The 21337-nt window shown below is 37.1% G+C and overlaps 1 protein-coding gene across 1 annotated transcript in view; it reads right to left on the bottom strand.

The window, feature by feature from the left end:
* Positions 1 to 14491: 14491 nt before the first annotated feature.
* Positions 14492 to 21337, bottom strand: part of LOC107558020 (golgin subfamily A member 2-like) — a 30630-nt gene continuing 23784 nt past the window's right edge. Inside the window, exons 2-7 of the mRNA XM_016241621.1 lie at positions 21127 to 21233; positions 20976 to 21034; positions 20744 to 20885; positions 20573 to 20662; positions 20315 to 20489; positions 14492 to 14547 (exon numbers count right to left, since the gene is read on the bottom strand). Of these exons, the coding sequence (XP_016097107.1) occupies positions 14492 to 14547; positions 20315 to 20489; positions 20573 to 20662; positions 20744 to 20885; positions 20976 to 21034; positions 21127 to 21233 (629 nt within the window). The remainder of the gene's footprint in view (positions 14548 to 20314; positions 20490 to 20572; positions 20663 to 20743; positions 20886 to 20975; positions 21035 to 21126; positions 21234 to 21337) is intronic.

Raw genomic sequence — 21337 nt, 5'->3', positions numbered from 1 at the left:
TCCAAATGTTTGGGGTCAGTAAGATGTTTTTAAAGATCTTAATACATTTATTCAACAAGGATGCATTCAAGACATTTGCACTATCACAAAAAAAATAAAAAATATAAAAAAAAATTTTTTTTATTAATAATAATCAACTTCCAATAATTTTTTTAAACTTACTGTTCATTAGAGAATGCTGAAAAATAAGTATCATGGTTTCCACAAAAATATTAATACTAATATTAAATACTAATATTAATATACTGCTTTCAGTTGAGCACCAAATCAGCATATTAGAATGATTTCTGAAGCATCATGTGACACTGAAGACTGGAGTAACGGCTGGTGAAAATTCAGCTTTGCCATCACAGAAATAAATTACATTTTAAAATATGTGAAAATAAAAAAGTTTTAAATTGTAAGGATATTTCATAATATTACTGTGATTAATATTACTAAAACATTTAAAAAGTCTTACTGACCCTCTTGCTGATCTTACTGTTCAAAACATAGTGTATAAAATATTTATCGATAACACGTTTTGCCATTCGGTTCACTTCAGTAGTACTGTATTTAGTTGTAGTACTGGTAGAAAACAATGTGTTACAACAATTTAACCTATATTTCCATCTCAAGTTACCAGAGCATTGAGGTTTCTATTGTTTTAGGGGATTTTAAGAACTAACCAAAGTTAATCTTTGAATGACTTTAATTAGTTCAGTATTATTTACCACTTACACATACAGAAGATTGTTTAAACACCTAAATACTGATCAAGCAACCAGAACAACAGATTGACTGTACCATACATTAACATTTAATCTCAGATGTGACATTGACATTCTCTCTAAAGCACCATCTCAAGTTTCATTTATCATGTTTCAATTTGTTATTTAAGCAATCTTGTGGTTACTCTAAAGTCTTTAGGGGTTTTAAAATCATTTTCCTCCTCACAAATATTACCAAGCTTACACACATCAAAACCTGTTATTATTGCAGATTGAATAACTGCAGGGCACTGAAACAAACATGAGTATAGCAATTATGTGGGTATGCCACATGACATCCAAATTTATTAAGCTGAAGTTTTCAGTGACACTGCAAGATAATCTATTAGATGCTAAAATCCTCCAAGACCACAGATGGACAGGTAGATGATATTGACAGGTGGACTAGTCTGGTCCTTTGGCTTTTTATATTTTTCACTGACTGCATAAATAGTATTTTGCATCCTCTGCTTGTGCAACACTGGGGCCAAAGACCCAAAAGGCCAGTCATATTTGGCTATGAACCCAGGGATTGATTAGCCTCAATCCTCTTCCAATTAGCTCCAGAAAAGTCTGTTCACAGTCACAATTGTGCTTGGCGTCAGAGGCATGCTATCTCATGTGTAGTTCCGCCAAAAACATGCTAGTGACGATGCAAGACAAATGGGCCATTAAAAACAGCCTGTTTAAGAAATCTCACTGTATGCCCAGCAGTTTACTCAGGCACCAATTAGAGCCGTTCAGAGCAAAGAGACAACATGTTGTTTGTAATGAAAATGCACCTTTAATTGCCCCCCCCCATTCAGTACAGAGCTAGGTGTGTGTGTGTGTGTGTGTTGCGTCAAACAGTTTGACTGCTTTTAGTTACACTAAACCAGTTCCAGATTTCTTAGAAGACAGAATGTTAATGGTTTGCTTGTGTCACATGATCAGCCTTCCTCTCTGCTAACTCCATTTGGGGGTCCCGATATAATTGCATTAAAGGGGTGGTTCATTGCGATTTCAATTTGTTTTACATTAGTTAGTGTGTAATGTTGCTGTTTGAGCATAAACAATATCTGCAAAGTTACAAAGCTAAAAGTTCAATGCAAACGGAGATGTCGTCTTTTAAAATTCTGGCAGTTTAATGCCTACAAAAACGGCTGGTAGGGACTACAACGAGTTACATCCCGGGTTTGTGACGTCACAAACCTAGATAAACTGTTAAAAATTAACAGTTAATTAAAAATTAACTGTTCCAATTATACACTTACTTTCACATAGCTATGAAAAGCATTAAACATGGACACGCATGCGGTTGCTGTACTGAATTAAAGCTTTAATCAGGATAAAACCGTATATTAAAAGCTAACATAAGCAGTAGCATTTACAACAGCGTATCTAAAAGTATGAGACAACAACAAACAAAAAACCTAGGCCTACCAATAAAAGCCATGCTTGCACAGGTTCTGCACGATGCTCTTCAATAATATCCTCTGCTTCTCAATCGGGCTCAAAATGTTTACAATACAACCGGAGCACATGCCGCTGAGGTGAGGGGCGGGATGTTTAGACGTGCACTAGAGGCGGTTTAGCCAATCACAACACACTGGGCTAGCTAACCAATCAGAGCCCATCGCCTATTTCTGAGGGCGGGGCTTCATAAAAACAGGAAATGATCAGCCCGTTTCTCAGAGAAGGGACAGAGCTGTGTGGAATAAAGGTAAATTATGTGAAAAATAATGCTTTTTTTTTTTAAACAAAGCATTAACACATGTTAGACTGCACCCCATAAACACAATCAAGCCTAGAAAAAACCCAGTGAACCACCCCATTAAAAACCCTGCACACTTTCGACTCAGCACTTCAAAAGCCATTACATCACACTCATCTACACATTCAGAACACACCATCTATTGGCCTTGACACAGAGTGTATTCTTACCAGCACTTGGAGACACTGTAATTCAAAACAAAACGATTTGGATAAAAGATTCTGTTTCTTTCATCGTTTAATGTTTTGGCATGTGATAAAAGGTCTTGGACGTCAGTTCTACGGGTGTACAATTCATATGAGACATAAAGGAAAATGAATTAAGAGCAGATGGAAAAGTGCACAGGCCCAAATCACAATTCATAAACATCTGGATTAAGAATTAAGCTTTGGAAATGTTCTCTGGTGGTGCAGCAGGGTAAACCAAAATCATAATCAGTGGCAGCATTTAGAAGTACAATTAACTCTCGATGAATGGAGAGGAGCTATGCAGTTTAAGCATTATGCATTTTGAACAAGAGATACATTCAATGAATACCATGTTTTTTGCTATTTTATATACTCCATCCTTCTGTATTTAATATATTCTATATTTAAAGGGAGAGGGGTTCCAGTCACACAGATGAGGCAGCACACTCAATATCTATTGTTCATAAACATATTGTTCATGGTTCTTGGCTCGTTTTGAGTTGGACAACACAAATTCAGCGAGTTGTTGACTGGCGTTTTGCTCCGACCAAATCATTAAATCAATCAACCCAATCTCATGATAAAAATGTAACTATTTCATGAGGTTGTGACTTAATGAATTGCACGATGGGATTATTACAAAATATACAATTTTTAGGAAAAAAAATATGCAAGCATGAAGTTCCTCCCCAACCCCATCTCTAAAATGAACCATCAGTAGGGCATATGAAGATCGTACGAAAATGTTGTACAACTTCATATGAATTAGCAATCAATTTGCCAAAACATAAAAGTTACAAATTGCCATGAGAGAGAGTATTGGTTGAATCACAAAAGAATCATTCAATTTAATTTGTGAACCAATTTAGCCAGTTCTTCTAAAAGAATAGGGTAAAAAAAATCAGGTCTTGGAGCAGTACTCAATTTCTTCACTTCAGAATAACAAGGAGTGTGTTTTTATGAATATTTAAAAGTCTTAAAAGTCAGTTATTATGCTTTGGAGTGCAATTAACGTAATTAGTTTCCATAATGAAACTACTCTGATAAAGAGTGCTAAGCTTGAAAAATGTCCACCATTGAATTTTACCTTTATGTTCTTACCTTGTCAAATGCAGTTGAGTACTATGATACACTGATATGCCTGCAACACATTTCCTTGTTTTCTAGTTCACTGATGGCATATGAATACAGCAACCTGACCTCAGCCATGCACATGTATGCACTAATGAATAATTCACAGTCATGCAGATTTCAGCCACATGAAAGTCTGCTAAGAATAGGACAACTGTTTTTTCATTCTTTTTCTCTTTCTCCATGCCAGACAGGCAATTGTGAAATTCAATGAAATCACACCTGATATCGCAGAATATCGCTCCAAAAATCTGTCCCTTCGATAAAGAACATGGATGATGTAAAAAAAAAACAAAAAAAAAAACACTAAAACCTTTGTTCTGATGCTGGTTATTTATAATCAGCAGAGATTAATTAATGATTAAAAAAATGACTAAAGCAGATGCAGCACATATCAAGTTGTGTATGACTCCACAGCCACATGCACAGCTCAGTTTCACAGCCAGCAGTTTCCAGCTGCATGTGAGAAGGAACACGTCACAATTTTTTTGATGGCAATGACATTGAAATTCAATCTGTCTTATGCCAAAGTGAACAAACGAAAGCAGAAAAAACCTTAACGTACAGTGTTGCATATATATTTTTACATGCAATGAATGGGATCATTTAACTCCCATTCCTGTGCACCCATTACCAGATTAACTTTACAGACAGCTTCAGGCGGTCTCGCTCTCCCAGCATCCCGCACTCTCCCTCTGTTGTGGGCTGCCGGCAGTTAGAGGCGAAGTGCACATGTTGGTGTTTATTTCCATTCTGTCATGTGTATGAATCTGATTATAGGTCACAAAGTCAATATTTAGCTTTTGCGGACGGATTGCAGGCGGTCAGTATATTTTGCTTCTCGCCACTTCTCCCAGTATCTGCTGCCAGAAGCCTGCATGTAAAAATCAAAAGTCCACCACTGTGACAAATATAAAGACAAACAAACAAGATCAGAGAGGCTGTGAAAAACAGGGTGGCATTGTGTCTGTTGGCTTTATTATAATGTGATGCATAAATATTAGCTCTTGTAGGTATTGCTTTTATGACAATGATAACCATACCAAATTAGATATTTGTTGAAATAGCATTGGTCTTTAGGTTTGGGAACATAACTCTTTATTTATTTATTACATTTTATTTTATTTTATTTACTTTTATATACTTAAAAAAAAAAGAAAGAAAAAGGAACCAATTGATTTTCAAGACAACTTTAAAATTGAAACCCGATGATACTCACAATTTCCCTCACAATTTTTAAAAAGGATTTTTGATACTGTTTGCCCAGATATTTTGAGTATTATTAACTAAAATTCTAGAAAAATACATTTTTATACAACTGCAGAATTATTTGAATACAAATTTTATTTGGTTTTAAAGCCTTACACAGCACTAAGTCTGCCCTCTTAAAAGTGTTTAATGATATTTTTATGACTACCAATGCTGGCAACACTATGGCTTAAGTGCTTTTAGATTTGAACTCTGCTTTTGACTTTCATGGGATTCGCTTATCTTTGCTGGAATGTTGTACTGGAATTAGACGCACTGTGCTTAAATGGTTCCGGTCTTACCTGTTGAAAAGGAGATAGTACGTCAGACTTGGTGACTACTCATCCTCGGCAACTCACCTCATTTGTGGTGTCTCCCAGGGCTCAATTCTGGCACCGTTACTATTTTAATTATATATGCTACCTATTGGATCAATATTTGGTAGATTTAGTGTGTCATACCACCGCTATGCTGACGATGCCCAAATTTAAATACCAATAAAATGAAATAATAACTCTGCTATTAAGAGATCCAGTCTTAAGCTAGGCAAGCAAATTAATGCTATTGTTAGCTCTAGCTTTTATCACTTTCGTTTGATTAGCCAAGTTAAATCCTTTTTAAGTAGGAACAGTTTTTTAAATAGTTATTTGGGCTATAGCAGCTTGATTATTGCAATAATATATATATATATATATATATATATATATATATATATAATATTTTGAACAACATAATTAAATAATGAAAGCATTTTCACATCAAAATATAATATGTAAAAATTGTAAAATGTAACTGTATTATGTAAAAATGCAGTTAGGTTAAATAATATTATTGTATACATTTTTACAACATCAGTAACGTTTTACATGTTTGTACAGTCTGTGTGACTTCAAATGCTCAAGTCATTCACTGAAAATACGAAACCACAACACAGAGAGCCTAACGTATGTTGATTATTATGTTATATAAAGACTCCTAAATCGGTGCAACACCGATTGGTCGGCACCTCAAAGAAATGTTTAAATAAGCCTGAGGTGCACACATCTTGGATGCACAAAATAAGGGCTGTTTCTGTATAACACAGCATGGTTAAACTCTGTGCCGGTTTACATTCTGGCCCTTAGGCTGAGAGGATTTAAGATTGATTAAAAATAGAGAGAGTATTTTTCTTTCAGTCATGACTCTATTTCAGGGGTTGCACAGTGCAAGCAGACCACACACGCTCTGACGCATACACATGAATACAGACCTATGTGAACACTGCGGCAAAAACACACACATGCTCACAAACCAGAATGAAAAGGATTTGTTTTCTTTTCTTATAGTTTTTTTTTCAAGTCTCTTTTCCCAGAGTTTTCATTTGATTCTGCTTAGCTTCAGTAATGGCAGGTTACAAAGTGAACTAGTAAAATACTGCGAAACTCTTGAGCCTCTGGCAAACCTTATAACTTAAAAAAGCCAACCTTATTAATACTTTGGGTGAATTAATACAAAGAACACAATGTGAATTGGACTCAAACACACAACAATATTACAGTAAGAAGCCAAAGAACACAAAGGCTTTTAAATATTCTGTTCAAATTTTAACATCAATGTAAATGTAGTTTTACATGTATATATGGTTTTTATTAATATACCAGTTATCCCTTCGCCCCCTCAATACACCATAAAAGGTTCCTCAAACTTTCAACGCCTGCCTTTGCTTTCAGTGTAATAGGTGAACAATACGCAGGAAATAAGTTCAGCCCCCACCACCAACTCAATTTCACTTAAACTCACACACACATCTGGAATTCATTGTGAAGCCGGAAAAAAATGGGGAAAATGAGAGTGAGGAGAGACTGTAGTTCAAGTTTGGTCCCCTGCCTTACATTTCCTCTGATGCTGAGATACTGTGTGTGTCGAAAATCTCCTGGCGGTTTGTTTGCCTTTTGACATTTTTGGAATAATGGAGGCATTTTGGGAGGGAAACAAATAAGACATTCACACACAACTCTGCTTAAAAATCTGAGTTACTGCCCAGACTGGGCTATTTTTCATAAACGGTGCACAGATTGTTTAAATCGAAATGAGGTAACAGAGGCTTGTGCAGCCAGAAGCAAACAGTTTCATTAAGGTAATTCGACAGATGGGTGTACAGTATGTTGATATAGACTCTCTCATCTATGTTGTAGACCACCAAAAACGAGACATGGATTACTGTGAGATAGTATAATGCACTTCCTCTGGGTCTCCTGTCAGACTGTTGTAATTTAGGTTCAATGCGTGTGGTAGATTTCATTTTGTGTGTCTCTGTAAGAATTAAACAGAAGGAAAAATGCATTAGGATGTTTTTCTATTTACTAGTTTCATTAGTTTTATATCCAGCTTTCCCAGCTGTTAATACCGGTATACCGGTATTACTGGTACCGGTTAATACCGGTATCTCTCTTTAAATGTTATAAATAACCGAAAGACTGGACTCTATATTGTCTTGCTGACGTATAGGGCCAGGGTTAATAATATCACAGTAATAGTTCAGGAAAACCGGTATTAAGTTAAACAGACCAAAGGGAAAATCGTAATTGTTTGGATCTCCATTCATAATCAACAGGCCATTATGATAGAGGCTGCAAGTCTCTCTGTGATTAAGTGTACGTGGGATCAAAGCAGCTTGGTATTCAGATAAGACTGAATGAGAGCAATTTGATTGGTGCCTGATTTGGGAAGCAAACCGATTTTCTCAGTGGCTAATTGGACATGATGGACATTCCTGCCATTTTGACCACTCCCTTCTTGACCTTTTACAAGCTGTTGTATTTGAGCAAAAAAAATAATAATCATGAGGCACTAACAAAAACATGCCATTTTGGCAGACAAATTAGTTAACATCCCTGAAGCAGAAATAGGTCCTCCTTTTTCTTACCAGTGGAATTGGAAACACAAGAAAAACCTTTACTTTGTTTTCTGAAGTTTAATTTCCTTACTTTGCTCTAAGTGTTCCCAGCTGTTTCCCCCCCTTTACGTAACACTTTTCTCGGCAGGGTTCTATCTTAGCAAGGGCCGCACAGTCCCTGGGTCCCAACATTTATTTTGCACACCACTTCAAGTCAGCATGCAAGCACTGGTGACTAAGCTCAGATTTAATAACCACAGAGTTGAGACACAGGGTGAATCTGGTCCTCATTGTCGACTGAAATATCAGAATATATCTGTCTGCATAAACTTCAGCTCAGATTTTACTGAAATGAAAACCTGATTACAGTGTAACAACTGAGAGATTTGCAATTAATAAATATTTTTTTCCTAAAAGCAAAAGTGTTTCATTTGTAGACTACTAGTGGCACCAAATCGAATTACAAAAATAATGACTGCAAACTCACGCCATTGGTTGAGCCAGTGTTGCTATTGTCAGGCGGAACATGATGCTTAAACAAATGGAGCAATGTGCTATATAATACCTCAAAATATATATTTTTAGTTCTATATGTTGATAGATAGATAGATAGATAGATCTGTTCAAGAATGTCAACTAAGTGGATAATAATAATAAAAAACAAACTTTCAACATCGATCATACCGTTTTTTGCTTCTCCTTTTGTATCACAGCTGATAGATTCAGTCAGTGTGTGGGTTTACAGTAGTGAAGCTCTAAAGATCATCAACTCTGCCTTCCACAGCAGCTGATAGGCATCACCACAAACACTTTTTGCACTTGTTCTGTGAATGTGAAAGTTGTTTGGCTGAGATTTTTCTAAATAAACCAATGAAATCTGCAGCTGCTTTGCAAGTGTCTCTACTATTTATATGTAAACTTCTGGCTTTATTAAAAATAGTAAACAAGTGGTTTTAATGTGTGACACTGGCCGTTGGCCAATGTAAATGCTTTTGCTATGATAACAGGCTAATTTCCTGTAGTTAAGATTTTTGTCTAACTTCAGGCCTATTCTCAGCCACTGCCTGACAAAGTCCTGGAGCTCTAGTTTTGTCAGACTCTTATTCTAAGGAGCATACCAGATGTGGCTTCTTTGAGCAAATTATTAGCTGTTCTAGTACATGTAGCTTTCCAGCTAAGTATTTCCATCCTATTTTTGGCGAAGGGAAGAAGACGACATTCCACTGTGGTAAGATCATTTTTTCCCTGACACAGTGACAACTCGTGGTGCTTAATCATTTATCTTCATGGAATTCTTGTACTGAGGCAATTAATATAGCTTCACTCCATCTCGGCCTTTCTGTGGCCTTTGCTGCTTTCAAACATCCCAAATTGGAATGGAAATATTCTGTAAGGTGTATTATGCCTGGAATATTTAAGAAGCTGTATGGATTCCCAATAAAGAATAAAGGCAGACTTGTTTTAGGACACTTACTATAAATATATGTTACAGCCATAAACTCATAAAGCAAAGACAAGACCAAAGCACTTGGCCATTTCAAATAGAGTTGCTATAAACCCCAGGCATTACTAGGAAATATCTGTTTATAAAGAAACGGTAGTTTGCTTAAAGTCAACATGAAATCAAAATGGACCCATTTAGTTCCCCTTCAGGAACTCGAGCTGCGTCGAGATCGCTTTGGGAACGCCCTTGCGTGCCCGTGTTCTGAAGCATGTGTCAAATCCGTCCAATGGAGCAGCGAGACGTCACAAGCAGGGTGACGTAAGCACCAGAAAGCATAAAAGCGCATCCGGCCAGGCGCAAACCAGCTTCTGCTCTTCAGTAGCGTTGTGTATGTGTCTGTCTATTTACTGTTGTCTGTCCGCACAAGCACTCTTATATATAAAACAATGAGAAAGTCTATGGCGAGCGAACGGCATTACAAACGCTGTGTTTCTTCCTGCCCACGATATCTGGCGGCGGGGGATACACACGATTTGTGTGTCGTTTGTTTAGGAGCGGAGAATGCCCGGTCAGCTTTCAAGCAGCTGATTGTCATCACTGCGAGCTCTCGCTGCACACGCTTGTCTCTTTGCCATACTCCCTGCATCCCTGCAGGCGCTACTTCATCGAAGCTGGTTTGCGCCCGGCCGGATGTGCTTTTATGCTTTCTGGTGCTTACGTCACCCTGCTAGTGACGTCTCGCTGCTCCATTGGACGGATTTGACACGTGCTTCAGAACGCGGTCACGCAAGGGCGTTCCCAAAGCGATCTCGACGCAGCGTCTCGTTCCCTCGGGGAACCATGGTTACATACGTAACCTAGAGACATTTCTAATGCACGTTCTTAGTCTTAATGTGAATGATTCATTGTTGCATGTTATTCTGAAATTTTTTTTAATTGTATAATAATATATTTATTCAGATGAATAATATTTAATTAAAAAGTAATAACTTGCTCTTCCTCTGAGGCTGAGTGTGCTGCTGAATAATGCTAACTTCAGAAAGAAATGCGAGTCCAGTTGTGACAAAATATGAGTAATGATGACATGGGAATAATTATGAGGAAACAAACATCCAAAATTATTATTATTTTATAATATTGGCGTGTAGTGTCATACAACTGAGTAGACACTGCCAACATGAGCAAACCAAGAGGCTTGCTATTTGTCGTCACTGCAAATTTGTGTCAAAGTTCATCAAACTTGATCCCGATGTTGAAATTTGTTTTGGGAAGATTTAGCGGGCAAAATTCTTTAATGTGTCGATTTTCATAGAAATAACAGGACTTCGGTAGCAACCAACCATAAACGTGACCATACCTCAACTCTCACTTTATGCCAACCAGTCATAAAAAATTTATAAAATCAAGTCCCTTCCTACATTTTCTATTTTCACTTGGAAATAAATCACAGTTGAGAAGTAAAATGGGTTGAGACTGAGAATAAAGATTTACATTGACACAAATCCCTTCCTTCACCCTTGGTTTCACTTGGAAATACATCACAGTTCAAAAGGGAAATGTGTTGCGCATGAAGATTTATTTTGACTTTAAAGACTAGTTATTAGGAATTGGCTATTCTGGGTTGGGTATATATTTGTTTACACACCATGTTTGAATTTTCACCCCATAAGGTCTTCCATAATGTCTTCTTCATTACTCCATTTCCTCTTGTCTGTCAACCCTCAGGACTCTGATGGTATCTAGAATGACACCGAGCTGAGGGTGCCAGCATACCGGAGCTGATTATTTCACATCGTCTTGCACTTTTGCCAATAAGATCACATTACCGTCTCAACCGGCCGCCACTCCACCCTGTCTTTGTAATCTCAGTCAGCAGATTAGATTTCATATTTTCTTTGCACTCTCAGAAGGAGTTACAGTGTGGACATTTATACTGCACATGTGGTTGCATCAGGCTGGCATAATGAGTTGTGCAGCTAACATGGGGCTCATGATCTTTGTGCAGGAAGGGGGCAGGGAATTCACACGTGTATCATCATTACCTTGAGGTCCTGAAGGGAGATGTTATAATTTCCCAAACCTGTGAGAGTCTAGACCTGATCTGAATCATGCATTATAGTGTCTGCTCATTTTTGATAAATTAAATATGTCTTTGCTGAATAAAAAAAAAACTTCCTGAGCCCAAACATTTGCATGGTAGTGTATATGTAGAAATTATATTAACCATGATTAATAAATGCGTCATTAATATTATGAACGTAATGATTCTTGTTCATTGTGTCTATGCTCAAGGTATCATAGCTCATTGGAAATAGGCATTGTATGTCTGCCTATAAACCCAGTATTGTATTGGGGACTGCTTGAAAAAGAGGCACATGACACATGTACGGCTAAGGAAATATTTACAGTAAGAATACATAGACATTACGCTCGATGAACCTTAGTGAACTCTCCCAGACTACAGTGAGTGCCCTTAAGAGGTGGTGGGTGTGATATATTACTTTAAACAAGCAGGGCCAGCTGAGGCTAGGTAGGTCTTAAAAATGGCACTTGTGTAAACATTTAGAAGTAGAAACAGTGTCTGAGGGGAGTTAACATCTCTTGGGTCTTTACTAACGCCATGCAGTGACGACGAGGGAGTGAAACAGAGTGCTTCTTTCTGATGACGAGGTGTTTATCTGTATATTACATAATTTACTAAAAAATATAAACATTACAAAGCTTAATAAAGATAGGGATTCGGGTGGGCTGGAGGGCTTCAGAAACATTCACTAAAAATAAATTAAATTAGCTAAGCTTCTTTGAAAAGAAACCGAAAGCAAAATGATGAAATCCTTTTTTTGATGAAATCCACAGCGTTTCCATGTGCATTTTGCCAAAATGTTGTCCATACTAACATAACAAAAACAGATTAGGGAGACATCCTCAGACATACACACACTTAACAAGCTCATAATTGGGCACTGCATGATGACTTCCTGTCAGAGCCCCATGAGGGATTCTTGTTCTTGACTCCGCTGATGACCCCAAACCAGAAACCTCAGCTTTCATTCTTCTGCCCTTGAAATATGCCCTGTGGCTTTGAAAAACTCTCCAGTGCATCATCAACTGGCCAATTTTTATGTTGCAGGCATCTGCCTTCATCCGGTGTCCCTTGTAGCACATTCTTAGCTGAAACGCCTGTTTTATTTACAGTATCTTGTATACCGTGAGATAAATACAATCTTATGCTCATAGACAAGAAAAAAAAAAAAAAACTCAACTGCTTTAAAGGGGTCCAGTTATGCTCTTTTACAAAGTCTTGATTTTGTTTTGGGGGTGTACTAGAACAGGCTCTCATACTAGGTTGTTCGAAAAACACATTATTTTTCACATATTTTACATTATTACAACACCTCTCTCCCCAGTCTGGCACGAACGGCTCGAATAGTTTGTATATCAAATGAAGGCCCGCCTTCTGAAATACGAAATGTGCTGTGATTGGTTAGCTGGACCAGTGTGTGCTGTAATTGGTTAGCTGGGCCAGTGTGTGCTGTGATTGGTTAGCTGGGACAGTGTGTGTTGTGATTGGCAGCACTCGGCGCCTGGTCGGGAAATGATATGCCCCTTACCATAGCCGTCTGCGAGCTTCAGAGTAAATATTGTGTCAAAATCAAATCAATTTGAGCGCGATTTAAACCCGGATGATTGTAAACACTCTAAGTTCGTCTGCCTTGAGAAAGCTAGCCTGTCTCCGACATAGTGATAGCACTCATTGCCTTCTCTAGTGCAGCACAACAAAATCTCGTCCCATTCGTCGATATTTGTGATATCACAAATCCCGGAAAATATGCGTTGTAGTCCAAACGAGTCGCTTGTTGTAGTTTTTGAAAAGTGATTTCTGTTAAATAAAATATCTCCTTTTGAAGTGGACTTTGAACTTTGTAACTTTACAGATATTTTTTTTTTACTCAAACAGCAACATTACAGACTAACTAAAGTTGAAAAAGTGAAAAAGCATAATAGGACCCCTTTAATACTCGAAAGTAGAAAAGATGTCAAGTTACCTCAGTCAAAGCCTTCCACTATGCTTTTGTCACAGTTATGCTGTAATAAACACACAAAGAAAATGAAGACGTTTCATGAAGTCTTTAATCCAATTTACGGGCAATCCAACACAGGGTAGCGTAAACGCAGACGAGACTGGACACACAACTAACCGAACACACAGGAACTTAAATACACAGACCAAACAACAGAATGACACAATTCACTCAATGAAGGGGAACGGTGCAAGAGGAAAACAAAGTCCAAACTGAATGATATGTGACATGCTTTCCTTCCTTTGTTCCTTTAACAACACACAAAGATTCTGAGGGTCAAAGACAGATTTTACTGTCTAATGATTTTTACAACAAAATCGTTGCAACAGGGAACTGCCTAAGAGGTTGACAATTTTTTAACCATGTGTGGATGAGGCCAATGTGGAGAAGTGGGATAAACCAGAAGGTAAAAGCCTTCATGGAATGTGTTAATAACAAACAGATCAAAATCGTGTTTATCACTGGCAGCCGGTAAGGGAGGCGATACCTCATTTGCTCAGCACTGAATCTACCGTCTGCACAAATCAAGAGCCGTCAGCCAGCATGAACAACCTTAGGGAGACGTTCACTCCTTCATGGGTTAGATAAAGTCGCTTAGTGAAGGCAAAAAAGAAACCAAAAACCGAGTATCTGCCAATATAATCTTTCTTGGAATTCCTATGTTTCAAAACAACAAATATTCGTTAGATGAAATAAATATCTTTCTCTCTTTATCTAACTTTTTTCCCCTCAAAAGACCCAAAGACAAAGTTTCATTGCCTGAACTGAACTTGTAATTAGTTCCACCAATTGTTTCCCAAGTGAGTTCTCACAGATAAGAGGCAAGCCAGTGTAATCCAGGATGGCTCAGACCAAAGATGCCTAATTCCTCTGAGCCCCTGTTTCCCACTGACGACAGAGATGAGACAGTGTCATTATTGTTCTCTCTCTCCCTCTCTCTTCTTTTCTCCCTCTCTCAGTTTCTCCAACTACATTTTTTTCCCGGTTGGAGGGTGAACAATAGGTCATTCATGCTCCCCTGTCATCCCTCAATGACGTGAAACTGCAGAGATGCCCCTGGGATCTTGATTGCAAAGTCTAAAATACAGAGGTACTACAACAGAATGCTCAACATATTAACGTGTTTCTTTTAACGACCTTTTTTAAAACTACGACAATGTAATCAAAGAGTTAAGTAAACATACTTTTTAAAAAATATTTATTGTGACAGTTATTTCAATCAGTTACAGCATTTGCAACACACCAAACTATTTCCCGCCAATAAAGTTTCTAATGTTAGTGTAATTGTTTACTAAGGAGGCAATAGTGTTAGTGAAGAGCTTAAGAATATGAGGCATGTGATGTATGATGTAACAAATCAAGGCAAATATCATTTATAAACATATTATTATTATTATTATAATTGTATGTAATTTCCAATCAAGTTGTAATTTTGTCAAATCATATAAAAGGTTTGAAAATATTACATAATTGTGTGAATAAATGTTTATTTACAACACCACCATTTCCATCTGAGAACAGAATGCTATTAAACACAGTATATAATTTGAGATGTGGTGGAAATGCTCATTGACAGAAAAAGGCCATGAATGGCTAGAGATGAAGAAATGCCCATTGACTTTTATTGGGTTGAAAAAAAAAAACAGGCATGTGATGTATGATGTAACAAATCAAGGCAAATATCATTTATGAACATATTATTATTATTATTATAATTGTATGTAATTTCCAATCAAGTTGTAATTTTGTCAAATCATATAAAAGGTTTGAAAATATTACATAATTGTGTGAATAAATGTTTATTTACAACACCACCATTTCCATCTGAGAACAGAATGCTATTAAACACAGTATATAATTTGAGATGTGGTGGAAATGCTCATTGACAGAAAAAGGCCATGAATGGCTAGAGATGAAGAAATGCCCATTGACTTTTATTGGGTTGAAAAAAAAAACAGCTTGGACATTCTGCTTAATATCTTCTTTTGTTTTTCATGCAAAAAAAAAATAAAAATATATATATATATCATAGAGTTTGAACAGACATGAAGGTCAATAAATAATGACAGAATTTTTGGGTGAACAATCCTTTTAAATCTAGAAATCTGCATCAAACTCAGCAGTTTCCCTTTCTATACTGTTTGATCACCGGCATCACCATAAAAAGCCAAGCCAAGCCAATCATTAACCTTCAAATGAGAAAATTAGGTGACCTTCCATCACCGGAGCACCAACAAAACCTCTTTGGTTTCTTATTTTAGCATCAAAGGTCGCTGTGTTCAAAGAAAATCACAAAGATAATGGCTGAATGGATCAGATCAACAAGAAGGTATTTACGAAAAGACAAACAGGCTACTGTACAACAAGGCATTCCACATAAATGATAAGATTTAAAGTAGGCAACAACCTTTACTGACTTAAATTTTAAATAATAATTTGCAGATTCCTGTCGCATCAGTAATATAAAGCATGATCAGTCTGGAGGGTATTTACAATGCCCTGAAACCACCCTGTGCTGCAGAACTGAGCGTTATCTCTGCATTTGGATAAGGAAATGTGATTTATACATTACTTAGTGAAATAGTTTGCCTTGTTCATCCTCCTTTGTCTAGTGTGACTACTGTGGAACAGATAGTGGTTTTCATAATGGTCTCAGAGTTCATTTAGCCTGTTTTACTTACTTTTATTCTAACATTTACAGCTTATTCTCTCTCTCCTCACCTCTTTGTGTTCCTGACACGGCCTGTGTTGTGTTGTCTTATCCCATAAATGGTTAATGACCCCCGTGCACGTAGCAGAAAGCTCAGAGGCTGGATTGTTTTGGAGAGAGGAATAGTTAAATTTACTGCTTCAGCCAAGCAAATTTGGACCACCCGGCTTGGAATAGCACATAATACAATCCAGAGCTCGCTCTCTCTCTCTCTCTCTCTCTCTCTCTCATCATCTTACCCTTTTTCTTAATCTCCCATGTGCTCTCCACTAGTGTCCCCCCTCCTTCGATCTACCTATATTTGGGATCCCTTGACTTGCAGGAATGTTCTGGCCCATGATGTTACAACAAACATCATCTCCTGCAGATCGCCCTGAGCTGTAATTTATGACACAGCAGACTGAATCCCAAATGTTCCTGCTTCTATCATATCTTTTAGTTTCAACTGAGAAATATTAAACTTCACTTTCAGCAATTTGCAATCCTCCAGATGTGTTCATGTGCACATGATGTTCTAATTATGATGGCACTAAATATTACCATGATGTCAAAGCATTTGGGTGGATCCTTCACGTAGTCCATGAAATGTGTCACTTCTTAAAGGGGTAGTTCACCCCTTTTTCTGTAGAAGACAACAGGAGAAAGTTTGAAGGCTGTATTGCTTGGTCTTTTGCATACAAATACAATGAATGGGGGGCTTGATTTGTTGAAATGTAATTGCAATTTTTTTTTCTTGATAAAAATTGTGATTTATAATGCAATATGTAAAAAATCTCCATGCTTGCTGTGCTTTTTTCACCCCAAAATAAATATGATTTTAAATTAATATAACTACATAATAAAAATAATTTGTAATTGTCATGTGTTGTCTATTTTTCTTTAGTTGTCCTTGTCATTTGACCTAGTTTTCCCTCTAGTTTTTTCCCTTCTTTGTTCAGTCGGGGCCAGTTTTTGTTTGTGTCTACATTTTGTGCTAGGGCAGTTCTAGTGACCGCCTGTGTTCCTTGTGGATTTATTATTAAAGGACTGCTGTGCATTATTTTTGTTGTCGTGTGATTATTGTAGAGCAACTAGCATGACAGTGATATATATTGTATGCAAAATATTGTAATATTTAATTGAAAAAAATGGAGTGTTAAAAAATATGTAATATGTAAAAGTGTAAAATTATATATTTTTGTCTTGTCTTGTCTTGCAATTTTTTTTTCTTGATAAAAATTGTGATTTATAATGCAATATGTAAAAAATCTCCATGCTTGCTGTGCTTTTTTCACCCCAAAATAAATATGATTTTAAATTAATATAACTACATAATAAAAATAATTTGTAATTGTCATGTGTTGTCTATTTTTCTTTAGTTGTCCTTGTCATTTGACCTAGTTTTCCCTCTAGTTTTTTCCCTTCTTTGTTCAGTCGGGGCCAGTTTTTGTTTGTGTCTACATTTTGTGCTAGGGCAGTTCTAGTGACCGCCTGTGTTCCTTGTGGATTTATTATTAAAGGACTGCTGTGCATTATTTTTGTTGTCGTGTGATTATTGTAGAGCAACTAGCATGACAGTGTATTGTATGCAAAATATTGTAATATTTAATTGAAAAAAATGGAGTGTTAAAAAATATGTAATATGTAAAAGTGTAAAATTATATATTTTTGTCTTGTCTTGTCTTGTGTGTGTGTGTGTGTTTTTTAACCATTAAACTTTTGTTTTGGCAGAAGATTGTAGACTGTAAAGCTTCTCTTTTGTTGGCAAAAGCCAGTTTACTCTATGAGCGCTTTCTGTTAGAAATTTAGAAGATTTTTCCAAATGCACAAGTGACCCAAACACTGAAAACACTGGATCATGTGTGAAAGAACACAGTGCCATGCTTCACTCTGAAACATGCAACACCTGTATTTATGTAATTAAATCACAGCCGTTGCGATTAATATTCACAGTAAGCCATAATGTGATTTTAGTTTTATTTTGATTAATCGTGCAGCCCTGCGTATCAACTTCAAAAAGGGCACAAAAGCACCAAAAAAATTGTCCACATGACTTATGAGCTATATACCAAGCCTTATGAAGCAATATGATTACTTAGTCTGAAATTTAAGGCATTATTCTTGCTCTTACTAGAATTCCCCCCCAACTAATTGTCTTGTTGTGGGTTCCCAATCATAAACTGAGCCTCATGACTAACTGACACCCAAACCCAGCACACATGACCTACTGAAACTGGGCTGCATTCACGAAAATGTTCTTTCTTCCGTCTGCTCCTTTGTGGCGTGCTCCAGAACCAGCTACATGGATCATAAGTTTGGCCAAAGTCCCGGGGGCTTCCAGAAAAACTGAAGACCTCATTGAAGAACTCACTGAGAGACGTAGAAGGCCTGCTGGCGCCACAGCCTCCAGAAACCTCCTGGCATGATGGATGGAGGTCACTGCCAAAGTACTGCTGTCAAGAAAATGTCTGATCCATGAGTTTCAACAATGGAGGAACTAGACTGACTACCACAAAATACATAATAACTACGATTATTTATGATTATGATGGTTGGAGGAACCATTAAATATCCTTAAAGAAAAGCCCCTATACCCAGGAGTTTAACTGTGATTCATCCTTTGTATACATGAGCAATTACAAAATATACAGTAAATGCAATACTGCATTTATTGTTCTGTCCCAGCAATCCATTGGAATCCCTTAAGTCAGATGAACAAAGAACTTGTTTGTCGAAATGTGAAACTTCATTTTGAAACATGCAAGCTGAAGAGGAATTTCAAGCCGCATGCTCATTTGGATGAGCCTGAATTTATAAATCTGACCACAAGCTTGGACACTGAGACTATAAAGTTGGAATTATAAACAGTTTATTTGATGTGGCACCATCTTGACAGGGCGACTACAACAGTGATTCACTTACAATAACAGTGGCATTTATGCCAACTCTGACCAGCATAAACAAACAGGGGATTGTGTTCTGACCATTTCAAACTCAAGGGATGTTACATGTCACCCACAATTAGTCAAGTAAACTTAGCTGACAAATTAAATCGGATGATTTCCAAAAAAAAAAAATCTCTAATATACATATCTTCTAGGCTGTCTAAAGGTGTACTGACAAACAGCATGAAGGTTTGAAAGCTGATGAATCAAAGATTTATGTGACCCTACACCAAGAATGATAAGATTGGATAAAATATATATACACACTACCGGTCAAAAGTTTGGGATCAGTAAGACTTGCAATATTTTTTAAAGAAGTCTCTTATGCTTATCAAGGCTGCATCTATTTGATAAAAAAACAACAAAAAAACACAAAAAAAACAACAACCCGGTAATCTTGCAAAATGTTATTGCAATATAAAATAATGGTTTCTTTTTTAATATCCTTTAAAATACAATTTATTTCCATGATGCAAAGCTGAGTTTCCATCACACATTACTCCAGACACATAAAGTGTCACATGATCCTTAAGAAATCATTCTAATATGCTGATTTATTATTAGAATTATCAATGTTGGCAACGGTTGTGCTACCAAATATTTTTTTTGGAAACTGTGATACTTTTTCCAGGATTCTTTGATGAATAAAAAGTTAAAAAGAACAGCATTTATTCAAAATATAAATCTTTTCTAACAATATAAATCTTTGCTATCACTTCTTAACAATTGATCACATCCTTGCTAAATAAGTTTTAATTTCTTTCAAAAAAAGAAAGAATAAAAATTTACTGACCCCAAACTTTTGAATTGTAGTGTATATTGTTAAAAAGATTTATATTTTTAAATAAATGCTCTTCTTTTTAACTTTTTATTCATCAAAGAATCCTGAAAAAATGTATCACAGGTTCCAAAAAAATATTAAGTAGCACAGTTTCTAGCACTGATAATAAATCAGCATATTAGAATGATTTCTGAAGCATCATCTGACACTGAAGACTGGAGTAACGATGCTGAAAATTCAGCTTTGGCATCACAGGAATAAATTCCATTTTAATGTACATTAAAATAGAAAAATGTTAATTTACATCATAATAATATTTCACAATATTACTTTTTTCCCCTGTATTTTTGATCAAATAAATGCAGCCTTGATGAGCAGAAGACACTTCTTTAAAAACATTACAAGCCTTACTGATCCCATACTTTTGACCGGTAGTGTATTTATATATTGCAAAAATTTTTTTTTTGCAATATTGTATGCGAGTGTGTTTGTTTACCTGAGACAGAAGCTGTTCTGTTTTGTCCTTCCACGCGTGTCCCTCCTCCTGTATCTGTACAGCGTACTGATCTCTCTCCACCTGCAGCTGAGCCACCGACTCCATCAGCTGCACACACATACTCAGACACTCAGGATGACATTCAGGACTAACACAGACACAAACATGCCCCAAATTACAGCAGCACACACCTGAGCCGTGTGAGCTTCTATCTGGTGCTTTTCTTCCAGCAGGAGCTGGACCTGCTGGTGCTCAGACGGAGAACCCGTCTGACTGGAGAACTGCAGGAGCGATGTGAAGAGGGATTTCACATCACAGGAATACTATCATGAGCACAGTAAATGTTTAAAGCGTCTCCTCACCTGCTGCAGCATGCTGTCGGCCATCTCCAGCCGCTTACGGAGCTCATCAACCTCCTGCTTCAAGCCGTTGTTCTCATTTACTCTCAGCTTGAGATGCTCGGACAGCTCTGAGCTCTGCTGTCTGGACTCCTCGCTCACATTACTGACAGACACAGAGACCATATTCATGCAGCACACACTCACATCGCATCTGCTGCTAAAGGAGGAGTAAAACACAACTCAACTGTCTTACCTAAACCGGAAGACTTCCAATCGTAGACTGTCCCGCTCCTTCTCAAGCTCTTTATTATGCTGCAGAAAAAAAGCAAACGAGGATTTCTGAGATGAACGGAGTCGTTCTGTCAAACGCAGCTGATGATGAAGACAAACCGAGGATCTGGTACCTTCTCAAACTGCTTCTGTTGTGTAGAGACTGTAGATAGCGTCCTCTCGAGCTCAGACACTCGCTGTTTACTGGCCTGCAGCCGCGAGCTCAGGTCTTCTGCCTCTCCTGCTCAAACACACAGCAAATAAAGATATATACGGTTTATACTTTACCACATGCAGAAAAGAAATGATATTTTGCATGAAGAAAAATAAGTCTTTTTTTTTTTT

This window comes from Sinocyclocheilus grahami, unplaced genomic scaffold (assembly GCF_001515645.1).
Source record: "Sinocyclocheilus grahami isolate Dianchi unplaced genomic scaffold, SAMN03320097.WGS_v1.1 scaffold629.1, whole genome shotgun sequence".
In the NCBI taxonomy this organism is placed as follows: Eukaryota; Metazoa; Chordata; class Actinopteri; order Cypriniformes; family Cyprinidae; genus Sinocyclocheilus; species Sinocyclocheilus grahami.
Note: the sequence above shows the minus strand (reverse complement) of the source record. Positions and strands in the feature narration are given on the sequence as shown.